This window comes from Anticarsia gemmatalis, chromosome 15 (genome assembly GCF_050436995.1).
Source record: "Anticarsia gemmatalis isolate Benzon Research Colony breed Stoneville strain chromosome 15, ilAntGemm2 primary, whole genome shotgun sequence".
NCBI lineage: Eukaryota > Metazoa > Arthropoda > Insecta > Lepidoptera > Erebidae > Anticarsia > Anticarsia gemmatalis.
The window spans coordinates 7,545,416-7,571,239 of NC_134759.1; the positions used below are offsets into that span (position 1 = coordinate 7,545,416).

The 25,824-nt window shown below is 33.4% G+C and overlaps 1 protein-coding gene across 1 annotated transcript in view; it reads right to left on the reverse strand.

Moving 5' to 3' along the window:
• LOC142978792 (zwei Ig domain protein zig-8-like) overlaps positions 1-24,230 on the reverse strand; it is an 88,551-nt gene extending 64,321 nt beyond the window's left edge. Inside the window, exons 1-2 of the mRNA XM_076123363.1 lie at positions 23,918-24,230; positions 9,792-9,949 (exon numbers count right to left, since the gene is read on the reverse strand). Of these exons, the coding sequence (XP_075979478.1) occupies positions 9,792-9,834 (43 nt within the window). The 5' untranslated portion in view covers positions 9,835-9,949; positions 23,918-24,230. The remainder of the gene's footprint in view (positions 1-9,791; positions 9,950-23,917) is intronic.
• Between the last annotated feature and the right edge of the window lie 1,594 nt (positions 24,231-25,824).

A 25,824-nucleotide genomic window follows, 5' to 3' on the forward strand; every position in this document is an offset into this window, starting at 1 on the left:
AAAAAAAGCGGCACAGCCGTAACATCCTTTTCTCGAAGCAATTCGGGCTATTTTTGCACCCCTATAATTTCGTTGTGGATAAAACTAGAAGCCTGGATTTTCAGCAACTAATAAGTCATTATATAAACACGGTATATTTAAAATTTCAGTCAATTTGAACCAGTAGTTTAAGAATGACAACTTGTTAAAATTTTGAATTTTGTCACTCACTGATTCACTGACTCACTGACTCACCGATCATCAAAAGTCTAAGGTACTTCTAGCAGACTTAGAAGCTCAAAATTTAGAATACAGATAGGGTTTAGTATCTTAATCATGGGAAAAATTTAATATTTTCTAATTTCGGTCCAGTTTTCTAAATACACCAACTGCAACAATAACTTTGTAATCCCATATAAATGTATAAGATTACAAGGTTACATTTGCAGTTAATGAATTATTGTTACTGTAGAAAATAAAATAAATAGGTGTAAATAGGTACCTACTATATGAGGCATAACGGGAGGGGGTATAGGGTGGGTAAGGGTATTTAGCCCATGAAACTGAACAACATTCCCATAGGGAAAATATGTTGAATTATGAAAAAAAAACGTCTTTCCATACAAATTGGACTTATGTTCGCTCTACAAAAAGAAGTGAGATGCCATCAAAAACATTCTGTAAAAACCTCAAGTCTCGCCGTAAAAAGTTGTGTAATCTATATAATACCAAGTCGATTAATCTATTTAGTCTCTACTTAAAGGACCTTCTGTCTTAAGTTATTACGTATGTTATTATCATGTCAATTAAAAAAAAATACCTTTAAAACAAACAGATCGACTTGGTCATCGCAAGAAAACACAAATTCGCCATTAACATTTCAGGAGCATTAACTTCTCGTCGTGCTGTGTAGTGTGATACATACTAATAATCAAATCATGCGATGGCCAGGTCGGTCTATTAGTTTTAAAAGTATTTCTTATTAAATTGGCATGATAATAACATACGTAATAACTTAAGACAGAAGGTCCTTTAAGTAGAGACTAAATAGATTAATCGACTTGGTATTATATAGATTACACAACTTTTTACGGCGAGACTTGAGGTTTTTACAGAATGTTTTTGATGGCATATATTTAGCATAAACAGGTACAAAGGCATCTGATCATAAAGCTTTATATAAAACATATTATGTTTTTCTACGCATGTATGTATTCATAGTTTATCGGTTATAGATGATATATGGTTTTGTATTAACAGAGACTGCCTTAATAATAATTGAAATATTTTCTCAAAATCTTACGTCGATACTCATATTATTATTAGTTAGTAAAGCTTTAATTAATTTTATTTCATAAACCTACTCCGTTATTAAAACAGAGTTAGTATTCTAAAATATTTTATTTATTTTTACGCAACAAAAATGTAGCGAGTTTTAGTAAAAATAAAGGTACGATATAAATGAAAGCTTCATCCAATTTGAAACCACAAACGGTCCTCAAGTTTTTTTTTATCATCAAAACACAAGCTGTGTTTTTATCTCCAAACATCTTTGTTTGTGACGCCGACGGAAAGAATGCCGTAACAGGAAAAATTAAACACTTATCTTGATTAAAACAGATTGAGGGACTACAACCGTATATTTTTTTATTTAATCTAAATTCTGCACAAAATTTGAATTCAATTAGTATTCAGAATTTTGTTCTAATTGAAATCTGTTCTACGAAATTGAAACAAACTCTGTCCATGCAGATTTTGTTTCAATTTCGTAATGCGAGCTACCATTAGCAATGCTATGAATTATACGACAACATGGTAAAGATTATTTAGCTGTATCTATACTATCTATACTAAAGCTAAAGCTGAAGAGTTTGTTTGTTTGTTTGAACGCGCTAATCTCAGGAACTACGGGTCCGATCTATATAACATCACGCTATAGTCATTAGGAGCGGAGTAGTAACGAAAAATGTTACAAAAACGGGGAAAATTTTGACTCATTCTCTTAAGTGACGCAAGAGAAGTTGCGCGGGTCAGCTAGTGTCTAATAAAAGTATTCGACACAAACATCTAACTAAAATTTTAACTAATTCGTTAGTCTTTCAATATTCTGAACTTAGTTTGCTTGTACCACTGGCGCATCTTGCATGCAAGGATTTACTTAGATGTTGGCCTGTAATTATTAATAACGATCACATATGATAGTGCCTAATGTGACTTTCACGACAAGGATTTACAACGCAATATTACAGCATAGCACCATCAATAATGCCTCACAGATACACGATAACACTAAATCAAAGAGTTATTAATGGGCAATATTAAACAGCCATTAATTGCGAACGTTTAAACAAAACGTTGCTTCATATGGTCCCATAACCTATGTTCCAGTAATTACAAAGATCGGAACAGATACTTACATGTTGCTGGCCTATAAGCGGCGTTACGTGAACCGTTTTCCTTAATTAAATGTAACAACCTGTGTCGAACGATAAATTTGCCCACATTCACAGTTTTACATTCAACTTTATACGTTGAAATTAAAATGAGAGACTGATATTGCACATTTCTGTGTCACTCCACTGAAATAGTTTGGTACAAGCTTGTCGAATTCAATGGTATGTTGGAAGTGATTTTAACCGGCGCCATTTACTGCCAGCCAGTTATATGAATCTGAAACATTTTATAACAAAAGTAATATACTGCCTCGGTTTCGAAGCGAATACGTGTGACTGTTGTATTAAGGTAATTTAGTTTTTTAAGTGTTTTTTATGGCCAAATTTTAATGAACTTTTGTTGTACCCGATCAGTCGCAGTTTTCTTTTGAGAATATGAGTTATACATTCATTACACATTCGGAAAGGCAGATTAAGTTTTATATAATCCCATGAAAACATAAAGAATCGTTTAGAATACGAAAAACAAAAACGTTTGCTTTCTACACATTATTTTTATAGATAAAAGGTTCAGTCTATGATGATCTTTTGTTGACTGTACGTAATACGCTATACGGAAATTCGTTCAAGGCCACGCTACTTTTTTGCTCAGCCGAAGATAAAAAGCTCTTTATGTATAGGCACGGGAGCCTTCCATATCCTTATCATATTTGCTTTGCTATTTTCCCAAAATTAACTCGTGCCCGCGTAAGTAACTTAGGCGTATGATAAGAGAAAATTGCCCGAAATTGCAATTTTGTTTACCCAATAATACCGTCGCCTTAGTACGCGTACTTTACCGAAATTAGGTATGAGTCTACCTTATTTATGTCAAGAGTTGGGAGCACACATTGTGGAATTAATAACCGCTGGTAACACGGTTTACCGAAATGAAGGGTAACGGAGTTAGTTGTGTATTTTATCTTGTACTGTTGGAAGTTAGTTTGATTGTTTTAATAAAAGCTAAGCTACGGGCTTAAACTATTGGATGAGACTTGCCGGCGCCGCAGACTGTTGAGTCTTCATATTCCTAGTTATATCTGAACTTTACTAAGTAAATTATAGATTTCTGTTAATATACATAAGCCAGAAAGTGGTAGTAATATATTATGAATATTTTATAATCTTATAATTTAGTAACTTCTTTAAATTGTACTAGCAATTTATCACATTTTTCGTTATCTATAACGATACATAACATCTATCAAAGAAAAAAAGTATGCCTGCGGACCAACCACGTTGATCCGACTTGTACAATTTACTCGTTAAATAATGATCGCATTGTGCTAGAAAGAATAGAACAATTTTGTCCTTATAATTATCTATAACAAAGGTTTCTAAAGGGATTTCTTAAGAAATGTCCTTTTATAGTGTGAGTCTAGCTTAGCCAATACGATGTACCGTGGGTTCATAAGCAAAAGTATTTTTAGGATCCCTTTAATTCGTTTTTCTTGTGCTTACTGTTTTATACTGTTCTAAAAAAACAAACCTGGTATCGTGAGTTTTCAAGCACTTAAAAAGTATATTTTCCAATAAAACAAACAACATAAATTACTTCAAAGGACTATTTCACAGAATTAGTAATTAGATATTTAAACTACTTGAGCGAAATTACCGCGGCAGGCGTTCGTGTATTAATTCAGACAGCATTTGAATTTAATACAGTCATGTTCTATTGTACTAGAGGATAATGCCAGTCAAAGTCATATATTCCAGTAGGATTTACAGCTTAGCGGAATGATTTATTAGCATAGGAATTAAAATTCACATAAAGTTATTTGCGTTCTGAAAGTTTCCTATTTTTAAAACGCTCAAAATGCTGAATAAATCTTCCTAGCATAGGCTTAACGTAGTTCAACCTATTTGCATTATTGAGATAAAGTTTACACTAACATTAAAACATTTTATAAAATCATTTCTATCGCTTTCACGATTAAATCGCTGAACGGATAATGATAGCTAAGACTCAGCTTCAAAATATTATATTTTCAACCTCCTATAAACAGTTTTTCTTCCTACTATGTTAAGGTCGTCTTCCAGTCTCATAGGATGCAGCTAAATATCAGTATTGTACATGGATCGTCAAGCCTTTTTAACCTCGTAATCACCAAATAAATAATCTAGCAAGAAGCTGCGTGGGTCAGCAAGAGATTTCTAGCAGATATAAAATAAATATATTCCAAAAGATATTCGAATATCTTCAATATTCAAGTGTAAAGTCTTGCTAACTAATTGATTTAATTACTAAATTGTTTTACACTTAATAGTTTCGTAATGGACGCAAATATTGTTTCAGAAAATTTGAAATAAACTTAATTTTAGTAGACTAAACTAGCCAAGCCAATTTCAATAAACTACATAACACTTATTATACATAGATTATTATTATTCTGGATGTAAAATATTAATCTATACACTTATATATCACTTTAAAGTAAACTCAAGACAAAATCACTTTTAAATAACCTATCACTACATAGTACAAATCAAAATCGTTTACCACTATGTATGTATGCTTAAATCTTATAAACTACGGATTTTGAAGCGGTTTTTTTCATAGATAGAGTGATTCAAGACAAAGGTTTATGTGTAAAACTATAAAAGGTTTTCTTTGTAAAATATATTTTTAAACCGGTTAAAGTTGGGCAGGCCGCTAGTTTACGATGTTTTAAAACATTTGAAAACTCTATAAATAGCCTAGCATGTATCATAACTTCTACTAAAATTGACTACACCCTATATAACCTCAAACTTAACAATCTAAAACCGCCATTGGTTTCAGTGTGATATAATTCAGATACATTTTGGTTAGACCCATTGTAAGTAATCCGGGATTGCTTTACCGGGAATAAAATCTACTTAGGATAAGGGTCTACCTAATTTGCCACCTAAATCGCTAGGCGACAAGGATTGCGCACAATCAGTAGATTGTTCAATGAATTCGATACTAGCTCGAGACTATCGGTATTTACTCGTGTAAGAGGGGTGCTGAGTACTCGTGCTGGGTGTTGTCTAAAAATAGAAACATTGTGATAATTTCACAATGTTTCTATGTTTATTATATAAGTATAGTAGTATGTACTACAGAATAGGAAAGAAATACTTTTTAAACATAGTTTTTCCCTCTATTTTTATTAATTTTTGTATGGCTAATGAAACCCACCGCCGAAATTCAGGTGGTCTAAAAAAATCAGACAATAAAAAAATCTGTTGGGTGCTATCTAGTTACCGTAAACCAAAATATAAAAGTTATGTTTTACTTTAATCCACAGCAGAGGTACTCCATTTCAGTTCCTGTCATTAAATTTTGTTCAACCACATTCGGAGCAAAAAACTGATATTTATTCACGTTAAATATTTCATTTCAGGTCACAAGGTGCAAACATTTATCTCTTTATTGCCAAATAAAAAAGGCTTTTAAAATATAAAAGCGAAATTAATTAAACTTTGTTTCTGTAAGCACAGACAATGCGTAGGGTAGCTGGATATTAAAGCTGGCAAACAACATGTTAGCCCAGAACATGAGTTTATTCATAAATGTAGGCTTTACCAAAAATATATTTAGTTTGGAGTTTTAGCTGGTGTTTTACTTTATTTAGTGCTGTTTTATTTAGTGAGCTTTAATTGAATGTTTTTCATACACGCTTTGACATATTAAACGTCTATTGAACACAAACTTTGATACTATTTTTTCGATTTATCTATTTTTTTGTTATTGTTTGTTTTGTCTAGATACACCGTACATTTCTTAAATCAACCAATGAAGACAGATGTTTTTAGATTGCATAGCAATTTAATACAGGTCAAAAAGAATGTAAGCAACAAAACATTTTATCTCCGTGAGAAAATGCTCTAATGCGCTCCAATAGATCCTTCAAAAACGGGGACACGGCTTTCAAAACCGTATCTTTAAGCTTACCAACACAAACTATATTGGAAACTATTGTGTTACATTTTCAATGCACCCTATACATTGCTGGTACAGTGCTTGCTAACTTTGTGCAGTTTCTAAGGAAAGTGGCAATTTAATTGGCTCGGTGGGTTGTAAGGAGAACTCGTGTCTTAGCGTGGCCACAATAAAGCCTTGCTTCAGCGGCTTAGGCGTCGATGTCACTAAAGCAATTTGGTAGAACACTGTAATGGCTCTATAGTTTCGAACTTGTATGACGAGGAAATATGGAGATAGTTGGTTACGGATTTCAGGCATGTTCCTTTGGTAATGGTTCCATGAAATTGGAAATGAACGCTTTGTTGTACGGATTTAGAAACCGTATTTATAAATAGCTGTTGTAGTTACTGTTACACTTTAGAAATGTAAGCAAACTTTGAATTACAAGAACCTAAGTTAGAGCCTTAGGTCGGAAAAGATAAGCGATATTTTGGCGCTCTTTAAAAATCAAACTCGATTTGTTTGACTACTTACATTTTAAAAGTAACACCTATGTAATTACTCTCTCTCTCTCTCTATCTCTACACGGATAATAAAAGAATTGATATAGCTATGGCTATAGTTCAGCCCTCTATTACAAATTTTATTTTTTGAAATGCCACGTTGATATGGACTAATGCACATTGCTTCTTGAAGCAACAGGAGTACATGTCCCAATAATATATTACATGCATAAATGTTAAAACAGCTTCCCTAATTCACGTAGAAACGTATCTGCTTTTTGCATATTAAGCACTTAACTGTCCGTATTTTACGAGTTGATTTATGTTCGGACCTAACCCGTGTCATAGATCACGACAAATGACATCTGCATTCTATGGCCACTATCACTCACGAATTGATGACCGCAGAATAACAATATGCTATTGTTCACGTTATAGTTTAGTTGATATATTATCTATGCAGTAGTAAATAACAGAATATTCAATTACCTTTACTATACTATATGATTCAAGTTGTTGAATCGCCTAAGAAAGGCCTCAAACGATTGATGCCTTCAATTGATTGCTATGTTTTAAATGCATTGACGCTAGAATGGCTTATTAATATAAGCCATTCTACCATCAATCGTTGATCAATGTTGAACACTTACAGTAACAATACAACCTTAGCTCGATTTTCTACTACTATCGACTACCGACAACCAGCAAGGTATCGAGAAATCTTGCATTAAAATCTGATAAGCGCCACTAGCGGGCTCTATAAGACCTATTTTGGCAGTACATTTTGAATTATAACCTCTCGATACTCGATGGTACTGACTGCAGTGTTCCAGTAATATAACTTAAAAAAGTGGCCTTAATTTACATCAATCATTGTCTGGTATCATTTTATATTTTGACAAAATTGTACAAGCTTGGCATTTGGAAATAGGCTCGCCTCCAATTACAGCGGATCAACACTATAATCGGCGAGAAGTGGGTGTATTTCAATACATCTCGACACCTTCAGGGCTTAAGCTATAAATAAGAGAAGATTCCAACTGGTAAATTTCTTCTTATTTTATATTCCCGCCTGTGATCATTTGTTATCATTATTATGTGACATAGAACTAAAACTCTGTGGCACGATTCCACACCACTATCGACTATTGACAACCGGCTAGCTATCGAGAAATTTTGTATGAAAATCCAATCAGCGCCTCTAACTACATTTTCAATATCAATATGTACTGTATAGAATTGCACTACTGCGTATAATACATTTCTTAATTTGCTTGCTGTTAAATTAGTGTCAGGTTTTCTCACAATACATTCGTATCACGTATATCATGTCAGTCAAATTATCACAGAATACACTGTGGGCGTTGATAAATTTTCTATTGAAAGTTACTCGATAGCTGGCTAGTAGTGGCTCGATAGTAGTAGACAATCGCCCTTCTAACATTACCATACTGAAGTTTCTTGCCTGTTTTTCCAAGAACAGTACAGGCAAGTTGAAGTTATTAAAACTACATAATATTCAGCACAGTCGGGCGTAGCAGTGGTTTGGCTCAGCCCCCGGTGCCAGCAGTCGGTGACCCAATTAAGTTGTCGCTTCCAACTCGCGTCATTAGATAACTCCATTTACTTTTTATTAGATAAAGTGATATGACTGTGACATCCGCGTTCTCTTGTGTATGCTAACGCCGTTAGAATGTAGGTTTTCCCGACGTTGATTAAATTTTGCGAAAAATATTTAGTATTTGCAAAGTGCATGTGAAACGAGCCCTGTTTATACCAATAGAAAATGCCTGAGTAGGAATCGAAACCTCTTATTTTCTAACAACTAAAACCTATCCTTGAATTAAAAAAGTCTGCACCATAATTGTTTAATTTTAACTTACTTTGACCACTTTGACGCGCTTTTTTAACTTTACAAGTCCCTGATTTTTCTTAGCTATATAAACCAAAATACCTCTACAAACGAAGTATACGATCTTTAGATTTTTTCAAGTTTTATTCTCATTCGAATTTAATACCTCACATAACACAGGTTAAAAGGAACGGAGCACTTTCCCTTATACACAAATATAGTCTGGAGGACGTAATCTGAAAAGGTTTCCTTTCAATCGGGACTTATAAAGCTCAAATTTAGATCGTAAAGCATAAAAAAAATATGAATATACTTTTATAATACACTTGTATACAAATATTCCAACATAATAGCCATAATTATACGTTAGAAGGTATCTTCTTTGAAATTATGTGACATAAAAGAAAATTTAGTACCGTTATTTCTTTTAATATAACATTTTTCTTTCTAATAAGATTTTTATATTTTGATTTCGAGAATATGTTAAGTTTGTTGATTTCTGGAACTGAAGGTTACTGGAAAATTATGATTTGAGTTCTTTGGAACATGATGTAAAGTTTATCAATACCAAAATAATCACAGCAAATTATGGCTTGAGAGCACTTTTCCGTGAAATATATTACTAAATTGTGACAAATAATGAGACTATATTTTTTCATTGATTAATTCGGTTCTTCTTTTATACACTCTTTAATGAAGGAGTCATTTAAGATGTTTATCATTACATAGTGAAAATTAGTCGCTTACCGCGTACAGGGGCGGTAAGCGACATAGGGACAGCCCTTTGTCTGTAGGTATGATTATCTCTGTAAAAATACGCAACTGATTTTGATGCGGGTTTTTTTAAGAAATAGAGTGATTCAAAAATAAGGTTAATGTGTAAAAGTTATAAAAGTTTATTTGTAAAACAAGTTGTTTTTTTTTTGTAAAGTTGTAAAATAAGTCAAGGCAGGCCGCTATTAAGTTATATTAGAATCACGTACATATTTTTATTATGTTAGTCTCTGTGAATTATAAGGTGTAAAGTGTATAATATATAATTAATATAATCGTGTAAAGGAAAGCATTTCTGAAAAATACATTCTAAGCTTCATATTATCTGTACTTCCTATATTAATCTTAGTTAAAAAACTTACCTAAATGACAGAAGAAATACACCAAAACGGCCAGCCACATCATGATTGGTCTCTCACATAATTAGTGCACAATCACGAGTCACTCTTCATGTCAGAAGTCACTTTCATGTGTCATCGGTCACAGTTCACTTCGAAAACTTATTATCCATACAATATACCTGCAAAGTGGAAAAATGTGTTGTCAGTAATTGATTTTCATAGTATTAATGGAGGGTTTCGAAGAATTCAATAGTTTCAGAAAACTTATAGTTATATTTATTATATTAATAGTTTTTGCTTTTAGTGTATTGAAGATTGTTATTTGATGGAATAATTCACCCTTTACAATGTAAGTATAGAATGCTTACATATTCATTCTTTTCATAGAATTTAAAAAAGTCACTTTGAACTTATGGTTTTTATTTAATGTATTCAGTAGTATAAATTATCCAAAATTCTATGTGTTTGCCTCATTAGACAGCGTTAAAAACGCATTATAATTTTATTATAAAAATATAAAACAACATTTCGTAGAAGGAGCTCCCTTTATGTCCTATATTGTGTACCTGAAAAAAACATATCCGATTGTCCCCTACATTGAAACATAAAGCTGTCATCAGCAGAAAGTGGGTTGACCTGTCCAACGTTACTGGGATCCCTTTAATGTTGTTTTTCCTTCCTTTTATTTATTTTTTGTACATTTTATTACTGCATCGGACCGTATCCTCTGGCGCGGATAACATGAAAGAAAAATTGAAAAATATCTCGTAACTTTGAAGTCGAAAAATTCCAAACAGGCGACGCTAAAACTCCGTTTGCGTGTTTGTATCAGAATAGGTACAGATAACCAAACGATAGATCAATATTATACGACAATGGAAAGCAATAATTCATAGCGAAAACTTTTCATAGTTTTCAAACATTTGGCTCGGAGAACAACGCATTAACTTAATTTGTTCTGCTCTTAATCTCACACGAAGACCGAGCCAAACACATTCATTGATTAAAACCACGTAATAAATCATACAAAGAAAAAGTAATTTACTTAGGAACATAAATAAACTGACTATTTTCAACACCGATTTAATGTTTCTCAAGTGAAGTATAAACGAAATTATTTTTATAATCACTTACTTATTCGTGAAACATTTCAATTCTCGACCTCATTCAAGTAATAAGTTGGGACCGTAATATCGCGTCAAGGAAATCGGGCACAAGCAAACAGCCTTCATTCAACAAACAATTACGTAAGTGTGCAAATATCATTGAAGTTATCATAACAACAAATAAATAAACACAAATAATAATAAGAAAAGTAGGAGATCCCGTAGCGGGGGAAACTTGGAACTTCTTTTATTCATAGTTAACAAAACTTTAGCTAACTTATTTCCATTTGCTTGCTGAGGCGACAGAAGAAAAGTTACGGACTGGCAATTACATCCGTCATAGTTAATGCTGGATGAAAGAACTGGACTATACTCTAGTATCGGTATAGCTTTGAACTTACAATTAAGTCTCAGTTTCAAAAAGGCGTGAAAAATTACTTCGTTTCACCTATTCGCATGAAAACTGAGTGTGTACAGTGCACACAGTATAGTGTGTAACGTTTCCTAAAGAAATGAACTTAGAGAGGACTTATACATGTCGAACGGTATCGAGTATTTGACATTTGGTACCTTTGATTTAAAATTCTGTTACGTTTATCTCCAGCGAAGTTCGTACCTACTACACAATTGAAGTTAAATTGTAACTGTAATGAACATTGTACAACCTTTTTTTATAAAAATACCAAAATTAGATCATAGTCACGTTTCTTCAGTCGATAACAGCTATAGAATAAATTATACTATACACCCAAAATAATACCGCAACACATCCATTAATTTGTGAACCACCTACGCATTAATAATAAATTCTTGACACGAGTCTAATGCCTAGAATAGACGGCAGGTAATACCATCTATCTTATCGAGCACGAAATGACGCAGTACAGATGACTGGAGTTCAATAGTGTGTCCCAGCTTAAGCCATTAGACTGCCTTAATTATACTGATATTATTACAGGGGGAAGCTGTTTGTATACTTCACGGGCCGTCAGTTTCCAAAGGACGATGACCTCTTGAGGATAAAATGCATTCCCAGGTCAAAATTTACGTAAAATAGGCACAGTACGTAATACGATGCTATTTTCCCTGAAGGGTGAAGGAGACACCTTCGCTGTTAACCTACTTTTTGTGAGATATGACAGGTAAACATACACCTAAATAAGGAGTAAATACGATCTTATCCTACTTCATCTTACGTCCATGGCATTATTTGCGTAAATGATATACTCAATTTTACCCTTTTGCTCAATCTTTCTCTTTAGGTTTTGTCAAAAATAAGATCTAACAAACTTCTACTAGGTGCTTCTTTATAACGAGGAATTAATCTCTATACTTACTGTTATATTTTGTTAAGACTACGATAGAGTTCGAAATGTACAATAGCTAATAAAAGTTTAAACATTAACTTGGTCAGCTCCTAAAATAAATTTCAATGATGACCAGTCTACTTATTTTAAATCAATTTGAGGGGCATAAACATCAAAACGCGTTAGATGTAAGTTCCCGCTCGGCTGGTCGTAGCAAAGCCTTTGATCGGGGTGACTGGCTGTGTTGCACTGGCTGAGTGCCCCTTCACTCGGAATACATCCACGTTTGTGTAATCAACAGGCCCTTGTACTGTCGTTTTATTTTTGTATCGGACTTGGCTACTGAATGAATCAAAATGGAAAGATATTTAAGGGAAGGCAGTTTAAAATTAAATGATCAATGCAATCTACAAGTAATTAAACAGTATACGCAACTATTTAAAAGGTACATTGTTGCCGCATTGTAACCTCTTTTATTATTCAGCCAATGAGTTGAGACATTTCTAAATAAAACACAATGTAAAAGGAACCATAATGCGTTGAATAAAAGCGTAATTTTGACAAACCAAATTGATTGAAAAGAGTGACCTTAAGTATCTCGACAGCTCTTCACACAAAGCTCTACTTCTTTCCTGGGCTATTGGTCGATTCAGTTGTTGTAACGACACGTCATGTCAACATAATGTGACCTGAATGAATAAATGATTTGATTTTGAACAAAATATAGCTAAGACAATTAAAATCGTACCTTAGATTCCAGACATTTGAGAAAATCAAAGGCATTCAAGCAACATAAATAACGCCCACATAATGGCAACTTAAGACAAAACGGAGAATAGCATTGCGTAGTAGTCACCACTAAATAATAAATTATATCAATATCATAAATACTCCAGTAATACTGTATTGTACGCACTAAAGCCTGAAGATGATTTATGAACGTTCTGCCTCTTCAGAGACTCTCATTAGTAATCGTAACTTCAAACAAGTTAGGTAGTTTTTCGTCTCAACTTTTGGAGTGTTTGGAAAAGTTATGTATTATAATATATTTAAGTTGATTTAGGCTGAAGTTCACTTGATTTAACCTAAGGTCTAACCGTTGGTCTTGTGTAACAAGAAGTATGGTTGTGAATTTGTCAAGAGAATTTGGCATGGATCGTTGCATGTGGCGATATTGGGTTTCGGTCTACCTTTATTAGAAAAGCCGTGATTTTAGGTACGTCGTACGAAATTGTAACGTATGTAGGAAATGATAACTCAACAATTATATTATTGTTTATTATCGAGTATACGATTCATTTTATTAATTACCATACTTAAATCAAATCAAATTCATTTATTTGTCTAACATAGGTGATCCATAAAATGTGGTCTTAAACAGACCTTACATACACACGCAAATAAATAAACCACTCTTACTGTATAAGCAAATAAGTAAAGTATTTTAAATCGTTTCATTACTTCCTGTACATTAAACTTCGAAATAAAAATAATTAATTGAGAAGAATGAATACTTGTCATAATTCATTTCACTGGTAAAAGGATTAAATGTAACAAAGTTGTAATGCACGTTGAAAGCCGTTTACATGATTCATTTACTCTACTTGATAATTCTTCGGGTGATAAATCATTTTATTAAAACAGAATGTGTTTAATCAAGCTTAAAATTATGTTAAAATTAACGTGAGCGCAGAAATGATTTCTGGTGTATTACTCATGTAATTAAAACCTTTGTTATTGAGAACATTATGAGCAAAAATATTACTTTTCAATTATTTTCATCACAAAATTACATTAAACAATATCGCGACAGATTTTCATCTGAAACAAAATTTGTATCTCCAAACTCCTACATCATAAGGGACTAATTTGAAAGTTTCAACACAGCTGTTAGGTAAGTACATGTCGCTGGAATATATTCAGTTCACGGCGTTATTGAAGCTCCACTAAAAGGCGGGAATGTGATGCCAACCTCAAAAAAGGGACATTAAAATATTCGCCGAGGCTGCGTATCTTTTGATCACGGTGTGGGCCTTTTAAAGCCATTCCATACGCGTTTGTGCAATCATCGCCAGAAAGGAAATCTGTATCAGCTCCCTAGAGGCCTCAATCCGGAATCCCACCTATATTATCTAGAAACTTTCCCTTTCCATGATACGGAAAAATATTGGAAAAGTTAGTCTTTGTAGACGAGTACATGTAAGAGCACGATTCGTAACTAAGGCGAGTTGGAACAACGGATCATAAAGGAGAAATAATCGTAAGAAAACACGAGCGTGACTTAATTTGGTGAGATAAGAAAAACGTGACTGTCTCGGTGGTCTGGTAAGCTAAAGCGGTTGATAAGGAGCTTCCAGGGTTCGATTATTGGTAAATGAATTTATAAAATTGTTTGGTTTAGCGATTACTATTTTGACTAAAAGATATACTGGTGACTTTTTTCTTACATGTATCCCATAAGATGTGATATAAACATATACAAGTTTTATTTAAGGTAAACAAGTTTTAGAAATGAATGCTAGAAAAATACAAAAGAGAAATAATTAAGTCTATTAACCTAAATAGTTTTCACAGAAGAGTTTCAACATGAATAATATTGCCTAGACTTTTAATTTATTTCGTTCGTATATTTTAAACTAAACATGTCCTTTGTAAAATTATTTTTATAATTTGATATTCATTTTTCTTTGGGAATGGAAAGCTCTAACAATCTTTGCGTTGTTTTCATTCAAAACTAGGATAGTTGAAATGTGGGTCGGCTACTGGCGGATCTTATATTATGGTTGAAGAAGGTCTAAGACCGGAATGAAATTAAATCAAAGCATCAAGAATGGACCAATACTTACTGAGATGAAAAACCATTTGCAAAAGAAACAAAGCCCGAACAAATATTGAAGATAAAACGATATCTTCAATGATGAAACTTGAATTGAACCCCATAAAACATACTCAATGTTTTTATGAACTTAAATTTTAATTTAACAATAAACTAGAGCAAAAGGTTTATCTCATATTTTCTTTCGATTCCAATTTACAAAAATATATTTGTAGAATAAAACTGATACGTACTACCTATATAATTGAATCCAGTCGTAAATGCCGATAGATCGTAATTTTTCCTTGCGAAGATGAGAACTACAAAAAATAAAGAAAGAGTCCGGATAGTTTTTTCTATAAAAAAATAATAATGGTCGAACGCCGCTCGCCGATCGCCGTAGTGGGCGGCAGTAAAAATTTTACGCTTCACGAAAAGCGTTTGTGCAATCAGACCGGATTGTGCCGGGAATCTAAGCTAAGTCGCGTTAAGAGCCGTAGGCACCGGGAAAACATTTCACCCCGTCTGAATCCTATTACTGATTTTTAAAAAGGTTTACAGAGTCTAAGTACTTGTATACCTGTGGACGTCTTACGTTTCCCTAATGCTCTCGGTTGTACGAGCTTATCAAAAGCGATAGAAACTCTCACTTCTAATCTTTTACATTTAAATATTCATGCGAGTACTTATGTTCTTACACGAATTCAGAATTTCCATTACAGTAGATGATATATTACGTCTTAAGGTTTTGCAAAAGTTTTGTTTACGTTTCCAGGGAATGTTGGATGAGAACCTATTCGTATCTTCGTGTGACTTATATTGCGCGCACTTGAGTCAAGTTAACTGTCTTTTCCACACGCGATACCGGCACGCAGCTGCGTCGAGACGTGTAAAAAACGAAGCTGCGATCCTCGCTTTACTCCAGTTTTTCCTTTAATAAAATATTGCATGGAAAAAGGATTGAGAGAATATTAATTTTCTGTGCAATTTGCAGCTGGTTTCATGTTGTATGCACAGGTAGTTTGTTAAAGTTTTACTTGATAAATTAATCACATTGCAGCACTTTAATAACAGTTGTATTTCTGATCAAATTACCAAAAGAGAGCCAGTGAGACTCCAAAATTGAATTCACAAAAAATGCAATTAGCGAATATATTGATTACCTTATTGTTTTATTACTTTGCAGTTCAATATTTGTTTAGATGCTAACTCTAATTGTCAATTAAAACTGCTCACCGAATAAATCAATGGGCGTAATCAAAAATCCGAGAAAAAGGTCACTAACGATCCAATTTAAGGGCGGAATAAAGCCAGGAAGAATGAGCTCATTATATTTTATAATGAGTTACGGCAAATGTTACGGTTGAGAGGTATCGCGTGTAATAAGGAGCTTATGACGTAAACATCGTGTCATAATAACAAATATATATTATGTGGTTTTGTTTACAAGATTAAATAATAGTACCATTAACAAATAAATGTCTAGATTGATAAAAACGATAGCCTTTTCACGAGTAAGTGTTTACAATAAAAAAAGAAATAACATCTTAAGCCAAAATATGTAAAAAATATTTTTCGAGCTCGTGATTAATTGAAAATGTATTTAAATAGTTCTTTTGACAGATCGTGATTAATTGGAAATGCATTTAAAATGTCTTTTGAGGGAGAATAATTCATTTGGCTTGTCGATATTGTTAAAAAGAATACGTCAATAAAGTTATGTCGATCGTTCCCGATGCAACATCCTGCATACCTAAGACCTATTTGAAAACGCAGTTAACTTACTCTTGTTTATTATGAACCTACGCCTTTCTCATATAATAAGGGATCTTATACCAAAAAGTTGAATAAATAATAGCAACAATTATCATTGGACAACATGATCATGCGGATCCAAACTACCCAGATCTTGTACTACAGCAAGCAACACTACACTTCAAATAAATTATATATTAACAACCAGGCTTGGAACAGATACTCGTGCTCATTATACATATATGTTTGTCCCGATTAGGATTCGAACCACCACACGCGGCGCTACGGTTAAATTAATGTGTGAAATACAATAACGAACACTTCACAAAACCAATACTCATAATAACAATGATAAATGTATGATTCCCATTAGTGACAAAGCATCAAAATATTAATATGTCAATTATTCATCATTCGCTTTCAATAAGTTTCAATAAAACATGATTTTACTATTTCTGATTTACAATGAAAGCATTCAGTTATACGGAACACTAAATAAATGCTTTTAAATGATTGAACCCTGAGGCAATGAATGAGGTATTTTTGGTTATGGCAACGTTTCAAGTTATAAAATAAAAATTATTCTTAAGGACGTATTATATTTGAGCAAAAGGTTAGGTAATTCATACATTAGTAAATGCATCGTATGGTTAGTGGTCAGCCTAGTATCAAAGTAGTTCAGAACGCACGAATACCTAAGACGTTGTTTAACCTTTGGAATCTTATATTATTTTTTACGAACCCACTGAAGCACGGAGATGCTCAACTCATATACTGCTATTCGGCCACTTATCTATAAAATGGCAAAGGTTTCTAACCCACTGTTTGTTTACCGACTCACGAACGCAACTAACTATGAGTCTGTAATAATTATGTTGACGTCACCACCAACAACCCAAAATATGAAAAAAATGTTCAATACTATAAATTAATTTAATAAACACTCACGCCGGACCTTATTCACGTATACTAATTGTGACGTCAGCAGAAATCCTGCCTCATGCAAATTTAGAATTCCTAGTACTTTATTTTCTTAAAAAGTAAAATCTGTAAGTGGTCAAATGTTAATTGCATTAAGGCGTGAATTTTCGTTCTACATCAGCAGAGAACAGTGATTAGCGGTGTAATCAATGGCCTGCCACAACATTCTACCCGCACTGTGGGAAGTCTGCCAATCAGCGCTTGGCTAGCGTGGTGGACTAATACCATTATAAATATATTGAGGACATACGCCTGGATCGTTGATGAGTTAATTATTGAAACATGTCGAAGATAGGGTAGTTTTTTTAGGTGGTGTGTTTTAAATAAGCCCAGCAGGCTTATCACGTATCTCAGTTGACAGCTAGATTACGTCAAATCTATGGTAACTATTCAGTACATTGCTGCTTTGACATAACGTATTAATAACTATATAATCTAACGGAGAAAACAATGGTCAGCATAGTAGCTTTCAAAAGCTTTTCAACTGAGATACATGATAGCGCCCCTGATGACAATTTTGGTTGATATTTCAGTACGATACTTTACGTGATGTCAAAAGCAGTTAGTAGACGATTTGCTGCTATTATCAGGTCAGGTATCTAGGTGTCACCTATTTATTAGTGCCTCCTATCGTCGAAAGTGAGAACAATTTCTGTCAAGTAATTTTCAATCTAATATACCTAAATCAGCGAAAGTCAATAGAACATAAATTCTATTCCTTCGCAATGAAACAGAAGAGTAGCGTTTCCTAAATTAAAAATAGCATAATAATATGGCCCCGATACTAAATGCTAAACAGACATATAATACTATCGTATCCAGTGAAGCTATATTATTATAATTTAGTACAAAACATGATACGAAAGCCTTCAAAACCCAAGCTCTGTAATATAAACACTAACCGCAGTATTATTATAAAGGGGTTCTAAATTAACTGAATATACTAGAAACTGTTTATGTAGGTCAAATGGACCTAGTAAAAAGCCTTCTGGTACTGCTTTTTTGCTATGACTCTCTCTCATTAAAGAATAAAATTGTATGAAATAACGAATATTTATTCAAAACTTTGTATAATTTCTATGGAATTCTTTAACAAAATGTGTTTGCTTTGAAAGTTGTAAAACATAATAAGCAATTTACATTAAGACAAGGTTAACAAGAAAGTAACACAAGTAATATAAACATGAGCTACAAAAAAACAGGTTTTTATGGATGATTTCTTAGCTCAAAAATTTATTAACACTTTTATCTGCATGCTCCGCTTATATCGCATGCCGCATGCTTCTTGGCTGGTAAATATTTCATTGTCGATTAGCAACAAGCTAGACATTAAAAATTGATGTGATTGTAAATGACCGTTAAAACCATTTTTCTGTTACTTAATCCTATTCACGTAAAAAGGTCTATGAAAAACGCGTGCAGAATTAAAAAACAGCAAGCGTATTCTATAGGTCCAATCTAGATTTCAATATAAATGACTAAAGCTGAATATTTTAATCAGAATTTTAGGCACGTCTGAGCCGAGATACCTACTTTGAAAATTAAAATCCACTTATTACTTTTCCGGTCATCAGTGGACCCGAAAGATTTGGTAAATTAGATCGTTAGCAAGTGGGCCGTACTTTGGGATACTTGAAGATAAAGTGAAATGACTGTAGGAATGACTCTATCTAACCAAGTCTAATGATTATGATTTAGAAATCTTAGACTAGATTGAAAAGTCAGTGTTCTTAGTATTTCCGTTGGCTTTTTCAGATTCTAAGGCTTTTTGACCCTAAATGGAGAAAAGGCAAAGATTCTCTGGTATGAATAATTTTGTGTTTATGTTAAATTTCATCAACACTCATATTTCGTAAGTGCATCTAAATAATTTATCCAAATCCGTCTGAATAACATAAATACGATGGCCTGCAATATGCAATACATGACAACTTATACATACTCACCAGAGGACAAAGGAACTGTTGTATACTTAAGCAAAGCTAAGTATATTGTATTTATTACACCGTCTTCTCACACTCTCAAACTTATTGATTTTGTCTTGTCTAAATGCCAAACACTATGAAGTTCTGTTTGACACTTCTTGGTATTCTCGAAATATACTGGGTGACAGATGTCAGTCATGCGTTATCATCTTTTGTAGTTACATTTGAATAAATATACCTCTATATAAGTTAAATATTGTATTATTTTAGTGGTAAGTTTTAGAACTTATATGATCGGTAAACAATCGGTGAGTTAAGCAGTTTTCGAAAATTGCAGTTGCGAAAATTTCATAGGTTGATGGCTCTGCTCATTGGTATTTGAGTTAAGTATCCCTGTGTAGGCACGTCACGCATTGGTCCTGTAGCGTGATTCTGTAAAGTCGGTACTGTCGAGAATCGAAAGTTTGACATTTAGAATGTACTGCCAAAATAGTTCCTACGACGCCCTTCAAAATTCTTGATGACAGGTCGGTTGTCGGTAGTCGACAGTAATAGAGAATCGAGCTACTAATTGTTTTTAATAAGATACATTGTTTATCAATTTTAAACATCTTGGAGTGGTTTGAGTACTGGACCATTTACCTGACGATAAATAAAATTAAAAAGCGTTTTAGATCTTTAAATAATTTCGCCCGTTTTTTATAGGGTGGACTCAGAGTATCATTAATTAAGAAACAAATCAAGTGTTGTTTGAACAGTTTGTTTTCAACCAATTGTCTGACTTTCTTCGCAAGAAGTTTGCAGCCACTTTAACGGATGTGTAAATAATGCTCGGACGCTTTCTGCAAGAACAAAGTTGTTTGTTTGTATGTGTTTCAATTACTGGTTCTAGTTAGATGTTTTGCGATAAGTTTTAACCGTTGTTATTTATACCAGTAGAAAAAGAATAACATTAATGCCCGGTTTCTGAGGCACATCTAGGAGTAGTTTATCTATTCAAACTATTATGTTTATATCCGTTGAAACACTATTAAATAAATAAACTACCGCTAAAGGTACCTTAGAAATTGGGCATAAGTGGGATACTTCTTAAAGTTTCCTACTATGATCGATTTTTATTGAAAAGTCGTATTCTAAAGTAAAGATCAGTGCCCCTAGCGTGTTTTGCTAGCATTATTTTCAGCAATTTTAATTTTTGAATCCGGATTTGTACATATTATTATTAAATTTATATTAAAGGAAATTATTCAATCATAAATGTCGTAAAAAATCGAACATTCTGAATGTGTTTTCATCGAGTCCTTCTGTTTTGTTTTTCCCTTTCCAAATTCCAGTTGTTCAAATACTCACAACATTGTATTAAAATGTAATATTTTCATTATTTTCCCTATAGTCCTAATGTAACGTTTCCCAATTCGTGGCCTGCGGGCATGTCCCAAAAGATTTGCGGACACATTACACATGTACCTATTTCCAATTTAAATATTATTATGATGTTTCGTACAGATGATATTTTTGAGGTCCCTTGAGAGCCCGCGGTATTTTTTTAGGAGTCCAATAAAAGCCAGTTTTGAAGGCTTGAACAATTTTTACACGAGATTGATCGATCATCAACCACGCATGGTGGAAAAATGGACGTAATGTGGGTGACATTTTTTTTTAAAGTTAATCTACTTATTGTAGATTATTTGCTTGCAATTATCAAAAAAAGCACTTAATGGGGTCCATTTCTTCAGACATTTGGAAATTCATTTTCATACAAAAATATGATACGACTAGTAAACACGATATCAATTTACGCGTCGCTTACCTTTGTTTTTCCAGAAATACAGTAAAAAAATCCTCTCTATCAACCTAATAGCCCTACAGGCATAACACCAAAGAACGTAAGTACCTTACAATTTATTAGAAGCCCACGCGTTACCTTAGACTGTCTGTTTTGCCTATGTATGTTTACGAACCCGTTTATTATTCTGATTAACCACATATCTCAAGCCTGACAACTTCTCTTCATATAAATTTCACACAGACATAAATTTGCGTAGAGATAACTTTGAGCATACCAGGATTTACCCCAGAGAATATACATTTTAGATTAACGTAATTTCTCAAATAACAATGGTGGAAAAGGGATGATATGGGCTGTGCATTCTCTGAATGATACTTTGAACAGCTACGTTTCCACCAATCGAAATTTAGTTTCTAATACACCTGGCATCGGCATTCCAAAACGTTTGTTAACAAAAAACATCTAAGCAAATTTGACTCTTATACCTTTAAAAATAAGCTTGAAATTTATTTTTTCCGCGTTATGCAGTTAAGACCTTTTAGCTCGATTGGGTGGGACTGATCCCTTCCGCTACAATAACTAAGGAAATAGGATAATCCTGATGTCGTTTTGGTGACGTCATTTTCTTGTAAGTTAATTTAACAAATAGTTTATGTTGCTTATTTATTAGGAGCAAGAACCTTTGAACCCATCGCTGTTTTAAGACCTTGCTAGAATACGCTGGACTTATTTTGCAATGAATAATTTACTCTTCCAATTACGTTTCTCTTTGTTCATCTGATTAGTCTTATAAGTCGTTTTTATTCGTTGTTGTTTGTGCATAAGTTACGTTGAAGTTCTTTGGCTTATCAATTGTAATATTCACTTTTATTGTATCCTTTGACACCTCTTTGTACCTCATGGTAGTAAAAAGAAGGCACTCGTAGATTACTAGTCATGATCCAAATTCATCTGATTGCAATGCGTACCTATTACTTACTTCTCAATTAATTTTGTTGAAGGGGTTTCTACCGTTGAACTGTAGAAACAGAGTCTTTCTAAACTATATATGCCATCCAACTTTTGGTATATCTATGGTAGGTAACTATCTTGTTACAACTTGTGTTGTGTAAAGACTTATTTTAATGCTTTACTACCTATTGGATGGCCTCATCAAAATCAACACATTCTTATGTCTATTGTTTGTTTCTTTATAAAAAAAATGCCGAAATTATAAAAAAATATACTAACTCATGCTCACACTACATCTGTCCTCTCGTTCAATTGTAATTCCCCATTTGATTGTCGATCGACAACTCTTAAGTTACAAGAACGCATTATTTACGTAGAGCTTAAAACGTAAGCTTAAAACGAAAAACTTACATGCAATCAATCTCCGTAAAACAATTTAGTAGTACTAGTACAAAATCGTTGGATTACATTCAAAACTATCTCTACTTCTCTTTCGCTCAACAGACTAAACATGAACTCTCTTCTTAAACGCGCTTGATATAAAGTCGATTACTCCATCATCAGTGTCGAGATTTACTACAACTATCGGCTATAGATACTCGAGTAGCTATCGAGAATTTTTCTAGGAAAAACTGATCAGCGCCCCTCGCGTAATTTAAACGAACTATTTTTTTCAAGTACCAGTGTCAAATGCCAAACGCTCGAAACTCAATGCTATCGAAAGTCAAAATTTGAGCTAGAAATAATGTTAACAAAATCTGCCAGAAGCGCTTAGTCCTAATCAAATATGTATATTTTTTTGAACAATATGTAGAGATGTAAATTTTAACTACTGAGAAACCTCTCAATTCACTCCAACTATGTATATAATATATCATGTATATAGGCCAACATGTGCCTAGTAAAAGAATTTTAGTTTATACATGAATACCGCTATAGACTTTGCCAATATTTCTTTAAGTTTAGCGATGTGGAAAAAAAGCGTTGACGAAAATTTTCAAATATTTGTTTACCATTATTTTTATAAGTACTTGACTCAAAGACATCGGGAATATAACCAATACCGAAGGAGCAGACAAACTAATGTTTGAACGAATATGTATCTTGTGTGCCAATTATTGTAAAAGGCATCCAATTTTTATAGAGGGTGACCTTATATTAAAAACGAGCATTGAAATGCGCGACGAAAATGTGCTTATAATTAAATTTTGTCTAAAATCTACATATTGTCTCATATGTTTCAACGTAATAATCTTTATAATTCGGTCGTTTTTATTAATTTGAAATAGCCGAGGTTAGGAAATATTAAGTAGGCATGCTTTTTAATATGCAAATTAAATATAAAGAATATTACAAATTATTTATTTCATTTAAAAATCGTTACGACTTTTACTTAATTATAGCACGAAATAATTAAAACAGTCGTAACCTAAAGTACTTTCACAGGCAAATATTATATTTATTACGCTTATAAGATACTTTAAAACGATAGTATAAAAATATAAATCGTATTCTTACCTACGAAGACGCTGTTACAAATGATCCAGAAATAATTCATCACCACACAATTAGGAAAAACAAACACGAGAAAGGTCCGCAAGTATCGCAATTAAAAGTTTTACTTTTCAATTATTAAGCACACCCACAAAGTACACACATTTTGGAATAAAAGAGGCAGGCAATTGAAAAAAAAGTTTATTATTTACGCACATACTGGCAATGGTCTTTATTTTTTTTATAGTTCGCGAGTCGTTCGAGTTTCGAATTTAAAATTGTAACATGGCGCTGGCCCGTTCGGAAAGATCACGAGCGTCGAGCAGACTGGAGGCCGCGGCCGGCGGCGACCACCGCGCATGTGCACACAACCACTTATAATTTGATATCTCACATCACCGCCCCTGTGACATTCTGTGGTAAAACCTACTCGTAAATTATTCAATTTTATTTACTTATTCGTTCGCTTCTGTGGAATATTATGACATGGGTCGTGTGATTTTTTTATCGATACCGGTCTCGTGTATTAGAGCCGCTTTCCACTTTTTCCCACTCCGATATCGCTGTGCGAAGAAATAATTACGTGATTGTACGTCATAATTTCTACTTTTACGGCTTACAACTTGTTTGCCTTATTTTCAGCGCTCACAGTTGCGGAAAGCTGGACTAGTTTTATTTCAACGTGAACATTCATTGAGACCGTTTTGTTCTCTTTGGCTTAATGGATGTGGACTTCAAACCTGAAATAGAAATACCATATTTATTTCTGCACTACATTCAGCAAGATACCCTATAAATGTATTGCACAATATTGTAACATAGCAAAGAATGTGAAGTTATATTAAAATTTATTCTGTTTATGTCAATATGATGATAAAGAAAATAATCGATCTAATGCTTTTAATACATTAAACTCACTGTGTAAGCTCTGAGCAAATCAATTAAATATTATTCAATCTATTACGCTTCTTAAAACAAATTAAGTCAGTCGTGTAAGAGGGCGATTAAATTATAATCTAAGCTCAAATCGTTGAATGTGTACCTTATCGGCATTTCAATAGAATAGGTACACAAAAATACCCGAATATAAGAAAGATAAAAGGTTTTTCTTTACATTTCAGCTCAGCGATAATTTTATTCTAAGTTAGAGGCACGTCTGGATTTCTAGAAAATAAATTTATGGCTGCTGCCTTGGAAACGTATCTCCTGTTTATATTTGAGGGCTTAGAAAAAGAGTTTTTCTGTGAGCGGAAAATTGATCAAGCTTTATAGCATGAACAGTATTGGCAGTAAATATGGCTTACATTGCCCTATTTAAGTTAGTAGATTCGTCGTAAGGCCGGGAAAGATTTACTTCAGAGAAAAATCTATATCAGTTGTACGAATTGTGACGAAATGCGGGTTGAAAAGTATCAAGATTATCCTTAGATCTTACGATATGAAAGGGGATACTGGCATGTATGACGGATAATGCGATTGTAGGTGTACAAGTATTGACATTGTACGCCTATGTATTGAGTTCTTCGAAGCAAAATACACTTATATTAAAATATATTATCCCAAATATATTGAAGTAAGTGCGGCTAGAGATTGTCGCTCAGTAAGCTGACTACAAATAAAGAGGTTGAACGCTTCGGTTTTGGCTAGATGCCCGGCCTCGAGTTATTCCCTCCAGTACCTTATACCGTAAAATATAAAACCTCAAATACGTCAGTTTTGACATGAAATCTTTTCATAAAGGTCTGAGAAGTGACTGGCTAAAGGGTTGCGGTATAAGGGTCGGAATGTTAGGCGATTTATTTGCGACAGTGAAATCTCGACGCGTGATAATGCTTTGAAGTAATCAACAAGGGGACCTTTAGTTGAATCTGGTGACGGCTCGTTTGTGTTTACCAGAGTTTAGCGGTCATTGCCTTTGTCATGTATTATAT